At 46.0% G+C, this 12,291-nt stretch overlaps 1 protein-coding gene across 2 annotated transcripts in view; it reads right to left on the bottom strand.

Moving 5' to 3' along the window:
• Nucleotides 1-1,555: 1,555 nt before the first annotated feature.
• GRIN2A (glutamate ionotropic receptor NMDA type subunit 2A) overlaps nt 1,556-12,291 on the bottom strand; it is a 325,890-nt gene continuing 315,154 nt past the window's right edge. For both annotated transcript variants that reach the window (XM_029058261.2, XM_039911125.1), the window contains 2 exons: nt 10,410-10,648; nt 1,556-3,927 (listed from right to left, as the gene is read on the bottom strand). In XM_029058261.2, coding sequence (XP_028914094.1) covers nt 2,119-3,927; nt 10,410-10,648 — 2,048 coding nt within the window. In that variant the 3' untranslated portion in view covers nt 1,556-2,118. The remainder of the gene's footprint in view (nt 3,928-10,409; nt 10,649-12,291) is intronic.

Below are 12,291 nucleotides of genomic sequence, written 5' to 3'. Positions count from 1 at the left end.
CGTCTCCTTCGAGCCCTTTAATCGCTCCTTCCATCTGGCTCCACTGAACTTCGTTTGAGAAACTCCAATGGCTCACTATTGCCCTGAGAATTCCTCAGCTTTCTTCTGGAAGCTTCTGGACCAGAATCTGGCATCAAGTGTAGAGGTGAGAGAATCATTAGGCAGCCTTGTAAACAGCCGCAAGCCCATTCACCCGATCAACTACCGGTTTATATTTCACCCGCAGTAGAGAAAGCTGATTTAAATTCACTTTCCTACTACTGTCATCCTCGAAGGACAGACTGCTGTTTCGTTTTAAAAGGAGCACTGGTGTAACTGTGCTTTTTACTTGAAGGGAAGATAGAAGAGAAGAGAATACATCCCAAAGAAGGTGGTAGCAATTGTTTTAGAAAATTAAAACAGTGGACCTAATTAAAAGCTATTTTTACTCCTATAAGAATCTGGATTATGATTCTTCCAAAAGAGCTACCCAGAGAAGTTCAGAAAAGAGTATGGGAGATTCAAATGGTTAGTGCTCACCTAGCCATTCCTTTCAAATTTATAGTAGGTTTATCATAAGTTTATTTACTCTTTTTCATTTGTGTTTTGCCCCCATGGAGGCGGAATCTAATAAAGTGCAGGTAGGGTAGAACATTTTCCTCCCTTTTCTTTCTTTTTTTTTAATTTTTTAAAATTTTCTCATCATGTGGCAAGACTCTATGAAGTGAAGGCTGAATAAGACGGTGGACTCAGAAATCATCACTGCTACATTTTATGAAAATGATTTGGTACCTCACGATGGCTTTGCCACTAGAAGGTTCACGTTGCCAATGAAAAAGAACCAGGACGCTGTTCCTTACGATACGAGAACTCCTCCGGGACTTTAAATCCTTGTATTACAGGCAGACTGACGTCTCCTAAGCCTTCGAGTTGACATCTCTTAAAGCCTAAGCTTCAAGAGGGGGAAAGATCGTGTGTTGGCTCGACCTAGGAGGGAGAGAGTCCTAAACTGTTTTAGCTCACTGATAAACAGATGGTATTGCATCCCTTATTGATTCCATCAAACATATGGCAGGTGGTGATTGAAACAACATAAACAACTTTGAGAACAACAACATACAGTTAATTAGATGCGGCCACGACTTCTTGGTGAATAATGAGTTACGGTTATTTTGGGAGTGAAGGGGTAAGAGATACTATACAGCCCTGAGTAGTCACCAGAAAGGGGCAAATGCAAACTTACGGACATATTAGGCTTCAAGATAAATCATGAGGTCCATCGCTTCAGAGATGGGAGATCCATATATTGATATCTAAAAATATATATTTTCGGTTATGCAGCTGTGAACGCCGACTGCACAGTAAGACAGCTGAGTCTGTGAGTATCTGAGTTACAGTAAGTGCCTGTGAAATACAACAAAAGCATTTAAACAGCAACAAAACCCAATATCCAAGTGGCTTCCTCTGGATTCCTAACCAGTAACAGTTTGGGCCTATAGTTCCTCATCCTTCCCCCGTGACAGACTAGAATGATGGGAGCCGTGTCTGTGCTAACGCACCGGTTTCCTTTTTCTCCTTCAGGGCCCTGAGCTTCGGGGTCATTTTTGATGGCGATCGAAAGCGTAAGAATGAAGTGGGAACTGCTGCAGGCTGCCTTCTAATCTCGTGCAACGGATCCATCTCAGAGCGGCGGAAACGCATTCTTAGCTTTTTTTCTCCTCGTCGTAATCTGTGTCGAATCACATGCATACCCTATTGCTTATTCGGAAGTAGAAAACCACGGACATTTCGGATGAGAAAAATACAAGTGACCCTACCCAAACTCAGACAATCAGAAAATCATAAAGTAACGCGTCTGAAGAGACAGGAACATAAGCGCCAACATACAAGGGGAGGAGCCCCAGAAGACCGTCGTTGCCCGGCAACGATCCATCCTCCAATCGCTCCCCACCCTCCTCGCCAAGGGGTTTTTGTTTTTTTTTCTACACGAGGCAGACCGAGAGCTCAGTCACGGGGTGACCGGGAGGCCCGACCCATCAACTCCCAGCCCCCGGCCCAGAGGAACTGCCCCAAGTTGCCTTTCGACTTGGGAGATGTTGGCAGTTATGTTTCCCCGTAGCTAGAGCGTCAGTGGAAGCTTTAAACGTCGGATTCGATACTAGGCATTTTCTTATATATGCGTCTATTGCTGCAGGAATTAAAAACCCTGGGAGCAGAGTACAGACTATTCTTATTGGCAACGTAAGGCATTGCATGCTCCGAAATGTACACGTCGTTATGGACCCGGCTGTCTCTGGAAGAGTAGGAGGCCGTGGACCTTAAGGAAGACCGCCAGTAGTTCTCATTTCTGGCCTGGGACGGCAAGGACTGCCGGTAAGGGTCAGAGGGGCATCTCCCGATAACGAGGTGTTGGTCATCCCGATAGGAGCGCAGGAATGGGTTGTCCGAGGAGTGGTCGGGGTACAGGGATTTGCTCCGCCGGCCGTCCTCCAAAGTCTGGGAGTAGAGCGAGCTCTGGTTGCCCGCCATTTGGCTCTGGGGGACGCCGAACAGGCTGCCAAACGAACTGCACTCAAGAAGCCTCTCCTTCTCCTTCAGGCTGATGCTCCGGGAGGGCCTCCCCAGGTCCAGCTCCCGGGGCTTGTCGAGGATGTTGTCATACGACTGCTGCCTGTTCATCCGCAGCTTGTTCTTCTGGAGCTGGAGCGTGCTACTCCGCCCCCATTCCGGCTCAAACGTGGCCTCCGGCGTGGCCGGGTTGCCGGACTCCTGCAGCATCTGGTCTTCATCGATGTCGTACAGGTTCCCCATGCGCAGGCAGGCATCGCACTTGTAGGGGGAGCGGCTCGAGTGGGGGCCCGGATAGCTGGGCAAGTTGGACAGGCAGCTGCGGCAGTGGGTGGAGTTGGACCGGAACCGGTCGTTGGCCTCGCCATGGGAGGCGTTCTTGTCCTTGGTGCCGTAGTGCTTGGGGTACAGCTTGTACTGGTCATTGTCCGGGGGGCCGTCGGCATTGTGCAAGGGAGTCCTGTTGGCGGGAAGTGGCGAGTCCCCCCCGGGCCGGAAGTTGTCATTGGGGTCCCGATAGACTTCGGGGAAGGCAGGGTCTTCCGGCAGGACGACGTTCTCGACATACGGCGGCGGGTCAAGGTGGAAGCTCGGCTCCTGGTCGGCGTCGATCGTGTAGATTTGCTCCCGGGGGGCGCTGGCTTGGGTTTTCAGATACGTGAGCTCCACCTCGCTACAGTCCTTGGGGAATTTGGAAGCTCCCGACCGCTTCTTGAAGTTGTCCTTGGTTTTGTGATGCTTATGGTTGTTCTCGGGCTCCAGGTGGCACGGGGCTCGGCTCGAGGCCTCCGAAATGTCCGAATGTGCCACCTCTTCGGGCAGGTATCTTGGGCTCTTCAAGGAATGAGCCCGATTCTCCTCCGAGACATTCTCCCTGAGGGAGCCGGGGTTCTGACGTAGGGACTCCTGCCGCAGGGACTCCACAGATTTCTTCCAAAGCTGCCGAGGCCGGGAGTTCGGCTTGGACTCCGCGCTGACCGCCACCTCCACCGTGTTGGGGTTGGACTCGTTCAAGGTGAGGGGGTGCTGTCCTTGGAAGACGTAATTGTTCAGATTGTCTTTATGCCGGTTGGCCACAAACGTCTGCAGTTCGCTCATGTCATCCCCGAAAATGTTCTCCTTCCCCTGGAAGGATCTGTTGTCAGAGTATACCATGTTCCCCTTGTCCATGACCATGTCCATAATGAGGGAACCTCTCTGGATGAAATCGGTCGATCTCTTGGGGGAGTTCATTCTCGACGGGTTCAGGTTGGACATGTTTGAGATGTTTTTGGCTGAGCGCAGGAGTTTCAACATGTTGGTCTGAGAGCCAGTCAGATTGAAGTCGGGGGACTTCTTCTTTTCTTCGATGTGCACTCCGTGGATGCAGCTGTAAATACCCTGTAAGGGGGAGATATCATGAAAAACAAGGTCATCGACAGCAGTCTGGAAGTCACGTGACCCTATTCTGAGCCAATGAGAACCATCGTTCTGACCATTTACCTGCTCTAGACTGTAAGCTCATTGTGGGCAGGGAAGGTGTCTATTATACTGTTATATTTTACTCTCCCAAGCACTTAGTACAGTGCTCTGTACACAGTAAGTGCTCAATAAATACGACTGACTGACTGCTCAGCAGAACTGCGCACTGTTAGCAGACTACTTCAAGCCCTGTCAGAACACCTGTACTTGCACCATTTTCGTGTGGGGCGGCCTGCAGGATGTCGGCTTCTGGGCAAGACCTTTAATGGACAGCGGAGGGCCGGGAGGCCTGTCTTGACACTGTTTCCATGGAGCTGAGCTCAAAAGGTGCTGCTGCTCTCACCTCTCTGATTCTTTCTGTCTTTACACAATCCTTTATGGAAGATCGATGGGATCCCTACTTTCTTGTCCTGTCAGCACCTTGAGCTCCATCTGTCTCAATCTGACCTCCTCATCTTCTCTCCCATAGCACCTCCTCCTCTTATGTTTCCCATCGCAGTCGACTAAACCACCAAAATTCTCTTTTCCAACTGTGTTACTTTTCTTCCTTTTCTTCAACCTCTGCATTTGGTCAGTCACTAAATCCCATGGTTTTTCCTCCACACAATTTCCAGGATCTGCCCCTTCCTGCCCATCCAGGCAGCTCCAGCACTGGTCTAGGCATCTGTCATTTCCCGGTCGGACTACTGCATCAGCCTCCTTCACTAGGCTCCCCGCTGATCCGGTCCATCTATTCACTCTGCTGCTCAGATCATTTTTAAAAAGCACCATTTTCTGCATGTCTTCCCCACTCCCAACCTTCAACAGTCTTACCGTATCACGTAGAAACTTCTGATCACTGGCTCTATGTCACTTAATCAGCTACCTCTATCTGATTTTCTCACTCCCTTTTCCCATTATACCTAGCTTGTATACTTCAGTCTTCTGAAGATAACCTTCTCTTTGTGCCTCATTCTCATCTCTTCCACCTTTGACCTCATTCTCATCTCTCCAACCTTGGACCTTTTGCCCATACCCTGGCTGGAGCTCCCTTTCCCATCATTCCCATCAAACCCCATCTGCTCATCTTCAAACCCCTTCCTCCAGGAAGTCTTCCCTAATTAATTTTTGTCCTCCCTAGCTTATATCCCCTTCATTGCCATATCAATATTTCTACACCAACTGTGCATTTATATACTCCCAACTACCTATAGCACTTTAGTACTTATATAATTTACCCTATTCCTTAAGCACTGACTCATATACTCCTTCTTCCTTCTCATGGTAAATTATATCAGTGTCTCTATTCCATGCTACATTGTAGCCTCCTTGAAGGCAGCGTTCTTGTCCTCTAGACTGTAAGCTCGTTGTGGGCAGGGAATGTGTCTACCAACTCTGATATAGTGTACCTTCCCAAGCATTTAGTGCAGTGCCTGTCACACATTAAGCACTCAGTAAATATGATTGAGATTAACGCTACTGCTCTCTGCCAAGTACTTGGTACACTGCTCTGCACACAGTAGTCCACCTATGAAAATACTCTAGTTTGAAAGCAGAAGATAGAAGAGTTGGGGAGGAGAGGGTAAAGAAAAAAGAAGGAATGGTGGATGGGTAAGGATCGGGTAGGAATGTTTATTAGAAGACCTAGGGTCATAGCTGACCACGAGCTGAATATGAGATAGTATTTTAGCAATGTAGTGCTACTACTTACAAAGCCAATAAAGAGAAAAGCAACAAAGTTTCAAAAATAGGCCCTTGGTGGACAAGTTAAAGAAATTGAGGTTGTTTAGATCACCGGAGCAAAGCTTGAGATTTGTTTCTATGAGTATCACCAAGTGCATAAAGGGGCTTTATTGAAGGATATAAAGGATTTTATTAAGACAATACTCTCCAGGTTATCTCCCTCGTCTCCAAGGACTAAGCAGGAGGATATGTGGGTTTAAATTACAATGAGAGAGAGTTTAGTTGGACATAAAGAACTTCACCACCAACACGATAAAACTTTAAAAAACCCTAAGGAAGGGGATTATGGAATCTCGCTATCTGGAGATGTTTTGAAACAGGAGTAAGGTATCCATCAGTCCCGTGGTAGAGGCAATGTGTCCACTAATTCTGTTGTATTGTACAGCTTAGTATGGTGTTCTGCACATAGTAAGCACTCAATAAATACCATTGATGAATTGATTAATCCATCTAAGCAGTTGTCATTTGCCATTAAATAGGATACTATTAAAAGTGAGGTGTTACCTCTTGCTGCACTTTGGATCTGATACCCAAAATGCCTACTGCTGATTTCAAATCGCCCTCTTAATCCCCAAATCTCTGCTCCAAGATGGTCATTCCATTTCTGACTGCTGTATGCCAGGCTGGCCTTTCTCCCTCTGTCCACATTGATTAGGTTTTACTTCACTATGTCTTTAAGATGACTCCTCTGTCCATTCTGTTTTCGGTCCTCCAACCTACATCAGATTTGAAATCGTGTTGTTGTCCGTTCTTCTCACGTGTCTTATCAAGGTGAAGCTGTGATGTGACGGATGTTCTTTCGGTACTAGTCACCTAGCTATACTCCAAGACCTTTGGGTTAACGATCAATCGATCAACTAATTAATAGCATTTATTGAGTGTCAACTGCGTACAGAGCACTGTTCTGTACACTTGGGAGAATACAATAGATTTAGTAGACATTCTTCCCGCCCACAAGGAGCTTGCAATTTAGTGGGGGAAACAGATACTAAAATAAATTACAGAGAGGAGGAGGTAATAGGGTGTAAGGATATTCATTCATTCATTCAATCATATTTATTGAGTGCCTACTGGCTGCAGAGCACTGTACTAGGTACTCAGGAGAGTGCAATATAACCATAATATGTACTATACATGAGCTTTTCAGGGTGTAGAGGCCGTTAACTACCTGATGCTCAGGAGGCATCAGAGTACTAAAGTGGCAACTGGAGGTCGGGAGGAAAGGAGTATGGAAGCCTTCCTTGAAAGTGCATACTTTCAGATGGTCTTTAAGGAGAGAGCAGTCGTCTGACGGATTGGGAAGGGTGAAGGAGTTCCAGTCAGGAGGGAAGGAATGAGCAAGAGGTCAGTGGTAAAAGGGAAGCAGTGTGTCCTAATGGAAAGAGCCCAGGCCTGGTAGTCAGAGGATGTGGGCTTTAATCCCAGCTCCACCACTTACCTGCTGTGTGACCTTGGGAAAGTCACTTCTCTGTACCTTAGTTTCCTCATCTGTAAAATGGGGACTCATTACCTGTTCTCCCTTCCCCTTAGGTTGTGGGACCAATGTGATACAGGGCTTATCTTGAATCTACCCCAGTGCTTCCTACTGTGCTTGGCACAGAGTAAGCACTTGACAAATACCACAGCTGTTTCTATGCATATAGTCGATGTTCAGTGAATACTAATGATTGTTTGATTAATTTGATGATAATGCAAATGGGTGAATGTGTCATTTGACTTGTTTTATAACTGCTACCCGTAAGGTCCAGTGGACCCCTCATCTGAGTAGATTAGGATTTGGTGAACAACTACTCCACAGTCATCAAATGACAGCAGGCTCTCCTGTCTGGCTTCCGCCTCTCTGGGATGAAAGATTCAACACCTAGAAAAGTTCCACCAATGCCACTTATGCCAAGTGGCAAGACAGGGGCTCTCTCTCTCTCTCTCTCTCTCCCTCTCTGCCTTTTTATAGTACTGTTAAGCGCTTACTATGTGCCAGGCACTGTACTAAATGCTGGGGCCGAGACAAGGTAATTAGGTGGTAGAAACAAGGTAATTAGGTTGGACACAATCCCTGTCCCAACTTGGTCTCCCAAACTTAATCCCCACTTTACAGGTGAGGTAACTGAGGCACAGAGAAATTACACAACTTGCCCAAGGACATATAGGAGACAAGTAAGTGGCAGAGCTGAGATTTGAACGCATGTCCTCTGACTCACAGGGCCCTGTCCTAGGCCTTACTGCTTCTCTCCTTCCTACTGATCCACACTCCTATCCCACTTTATCTCAGCTCACACCCTTGGTTCTTTATGTGCCCACCCACTCCCTGTGCCTTGTTGAATGTGTCTTCGATAGGTCTTAATGTCACAGCCATACAGGAAGATGAATCCGACAATACACTTTTAGTCAGGCATTCACATGTAATCTAGAGTTACTCACTGAGTTGCTGGTTGTATGATGTATCAAGTCTAGGCTGCCACAAAAAATCAGACTGTCACTCCACAACTCTCTGCTGATTGTGAGAAGTTGTGCAAAACCATTCCCTTTTCCTCTTGTGTGCGTGCCTGCTCTCAGGGCTTGTCATTACCTCGGAGATTTCTTTTACGAGTGATTCAAGTGATTTGAGAAGGAGTGTGGTCTAGTGGATAGAGCACAAGCCTAGGATTAAGAAGGACCTGGCTTCTAATCCCAGCTCTGCTATTTGTAGACTGCTTGACCTTAGGCAAGTCACTTCACTTCTTTGTGCCTCAGTTACCTCATCTGTAGAATGAGGATTAAAACATGAGCCCAATGTCAAACAGGGACTGTGTCCAACCTGATTAGTTTGGATCTATTTCAATGCTTATTACAGTACCTGGCGCATAGTAAGTGCTTATCAAATTCCATAAAAAAGGGTGGAATGAAGTCAATGTCCTCTCCAAGATTTGGATTCTGCTAAACAATGAGAAACCCTAAACAATGAGAAGGAGTGCAGCCTAGTGGAAAGAGCACTGGCCTGGGTGTCAGAGGACCTGGATTATTATCCTGACTCCACCACTCATCTGCTGTTTGACCTTGGGTGAATCACATAACTTCTCTATGCCTCAGTTACCTCATCTGTACAATGGGATTAAGACCGTGAGCCCCATGTGGGACATGGACCAGGTCCAAACTAAATAGCTTGTATCTACCCCAGTGCTTAGTACAGTGTCTGGCACATAGAAAGTGCTTAATACACACTATTTAAAAAAAAAACAACCCTTGACCATTTCCATTCACTTGGGGAAAGTAGAAGGAAAAGTAGGAAAATGTGATCACTTGGAGCATTCATACTTCTGTGCATTTGGCCTGGGAGTCAGAGGACCTGGGTTCTAACCCCAGCTCAGCAACTAGCCTGCTGTGTGACCTTGCGACAGTCCCTTAACTTCTCTGTGCCTCTTTTACCTCATTTGTAAAATGGGGTTTAAATCCTCCCTTTGACTTAGACTGTGAGCCCTAAATAGGGCTGGGACTATGTCCAACCTGATTAGCTTGTATCTACCCCAGTGCTTAGTACATTGCCTGGCACAGAGTAAGAGTTTAACAAATGCCATTTAAAAAAAATCCTGTGGGGGAAATGGGGTTTAGGAGAAGCACCAGCAAGATCACAATCCTTCCCTAGATATCAGATAAAACTATGGAAAGCACTGTAAGTCAAAGTTCACTGTGGAGCAAGATGGAGATTTTGTGCTCTCCGCACAAAATCTAGACGTTAATCTCTTTAATCTAGATGTTCATGCACTGAGCCTTGCATAAGGTCTCGAGAGGGATCGGGCTAGGACATAGGAGGGAGTCATCGCCTCATTTCTGTTAATGATACTCTAGAAACATTACCGCTTTACAGAATTATCCAGAGTATCAGTTAATAACACTTGGATAAAAAATACAAACCAGAATTTGTGAGGAAATGTGATGAGATATTTTTGCTTGCGACACAAAAAATGCACTTGGTAATCCGTAGAAAAAATGATCCTTAATTTGCCACAGTGTTTAACTAGATGCCTATATGATGTTATGTTTAGGCAATCTGTTTACTTGGAAGATACAAAATCAATCAGAAAATATGCATTTGTGCTGCCCCCAGCTTCAACAAATAATTATATGGAGAAAACAGATAGTCCTATGAAATGTACTGTGTGGGATTAATATTCATTTTTTAATTAGCCCAAGTCCTTTAAATTTCCCAACACTTTTGAAGAGCTTGTCTTCTCTTAAGAAACCAACTTTTGCTTGTCCGCACCTCAAAACCAACCGTTCCCATTAGGTTGTACCCGTGATTTCACATTCTAGTGCCTGTCAGGAGTGACCAATTGGATAACAATGTAACTACTGTTATATTGTCCTCTCCCAAGTGCTTTGTACAGTGCTCTGCACACAGTGAGCCCTCAATAAATGCCACTGAATGAACGAATAACACAATGGGGGCAACACATTGCAGCGTGTATGTATGTGTGTGTGTGAGTCTGTCTGCCAAGTCCAGAAAACCTTTGAAAAATGCCTTGGAAGAAAGTGGAAGAAATGGAAAGATATTTCCAATCAGCAAGAAAGCATTGATCCAATTTACGAAGCTCTGAAACGTTACCATTTGTCTGTTTGTTTGTGTGTTTGGCAAGGAAGGAGGAGAGGGAGATTGGGCAGTTATTTCATCAGGGTCCCAGAAAATGGCTGAAAGTTTTACTCACCCTGCTAATGGAGAACAGCAAACCCGGCCTGTCGGTGCAGACCCCGGTGAAGCAGAATCTGAGTTTCCAGTAAAACAGATGTTCCCACACGAAGGTGATGAGACTGAGCGCCATGGCCGCGGCCAGCATATAGAACACCCCTGCCATGTTGTCGATGTCCAGCTGGCTGCTCATCACTTCATTCTTCTCACTGTGGCAGATGCCTGTCAGCCACAGGGTCTCCAGCTCCTCCATCTCTCCTGGAAGAAAGCAAAACATCGGATAAGGTGGAGCAGTTCGGTTTCCTCAGAACATCCGGGACAGTCCAGCTGATAAATCAATCAAACTTACTGAGCTTTTGCTGTGTGCAGAGCACTGTACTGAGCGCTTGGAGAAGTAAAATATAGTAGACACATTCCCTGCCCACAACGAGCTTACAGTCGAGAGAGGGAACCCCAAACACGCTTTATGACCTTGTACCCATCTATCTGTCTGCCCATCTGTCTACCTATCTATATTCTGGATTTATGACCTAACAATCAGTCATCTCTATTGAGAAATTACTATGTGCAGAATACTATACCAAGCACTTCGGAGAGCATGATATAACAGAGTCTGGTTTTCAAAGCAAACAATTCCATTCGCCCATCTCATGCCCACCCTCCCTGGCATTTAACCCACTTTAACGCATTTCTTAGTCACCCTGCTGACTCTTCTTCCCCCTGCACAACAACCCATTTACTCTGCTCTTATGCTTGCTGTGCTGTTCCTACTAAATGAGGAACACTTCGAAGACAAAAACAGGGTTTCTTCCTTAACCTAGGCTCCAAGTACCGGGCATAGTTCCATGTAGGTGCTGAATGGCTTCCAAGGTACACATGACCAAAAACTTCATTCCCCTTGAAATTTTCAGGATGTAGTCCAAAGCTCCCATTCATCTCCTTGTTCCCTGCAGGTTAATCTTCCCTCAGGAATTAGTGGGTGGAAAATGGGAATTCTCCCTCTTCCAAGCAGACATTTGAGGTGGTGACAAGGAGGTAGGAAGGCTGGAAATACGCAGACGGAGGAGGGAGGAGTATGGTAATAATACTGTCATGGGTCTTCGCTGAATTCTCACAGAGAATTCCCATTTCCCCCCGCCACGCTCCTCCAGCTCTTGACGAGTCATGTGACTTCTATGCTTTTTCCCACACTGAGACAATGTCAGTAGGGATACTCTAATTAGCGGTAACACCTTGTAGATCCTTTCAGGGTTTCAGCCACCACGTGGGTCTCTGTGTACACTTTTACACTCCTCTCCACAAAACAACACCAGCTGCCATCAATTTTTAAACTCAAATACGTTGCTCATTCTTGTTTGAAGGTTTGCTGATTCTTGAACCTATAGCTTTCCAGGAAGAAACCGTGCACAACGAATTGGAGGGAGAATTGGAGCTATGATTCCGTGGATTGTGTGGTTCTAAGAAAAATAAACACTCTTGTCTCCTGCAAAATGCTTTTCCTTCTTTTTTCCTCCAACTGGAAAGTTGCTGTTTACTTTTATAAACGAACAGAAAACTCACCAAACCACATTAGATCTCAACATGGAGACAATCCCACAGTTTTCTTTCCAGTCCACACATTTTGCTCCTCTAACAGGAACCTAGCTGTACCTCGATCTCTTCTCTCTCTCCATTGACTCCTTACTCCTGCACTCCCTTCTGCCTGGAATTCCCTCCCCTTTTATATCTGACAGACAACCCCTCTCCCCATCTTCAAGGCCCTATTGAAATCGCATAACAGTAATAATAATAACTGTGATATTTGTTAAATGCTTACTCTGTCCCGAACACTGCACTAAATGCCGGGGTGAATATAAGCAAATCAAGTTGGACACAGTCCCTGTTCCCACGTGGAGCTCATA

This window comes from Ornithorhynchus anatinus, chromosome 2 (assembly GCF_004115215.2).
Source record: "Ornithorhynchus anatinus isolate Pmale09 chromosome 2, mOrnAna1.pri.v4, whole genome shotgun sequence".
In the NCBI taxonomy this organism is placed as follows: domain Eukaryota; kingdom Metazoa; phylum Chordata; class Mammalia; order Monotremata; family Ornithorhynchidae; genus Ornithorhynchus; species Ornithorhynchus anatinus.
Note: the sequence above shows the minus strand (reverse complement) of the source record. Positions and strands in the feature narration are given on the sequence as shown.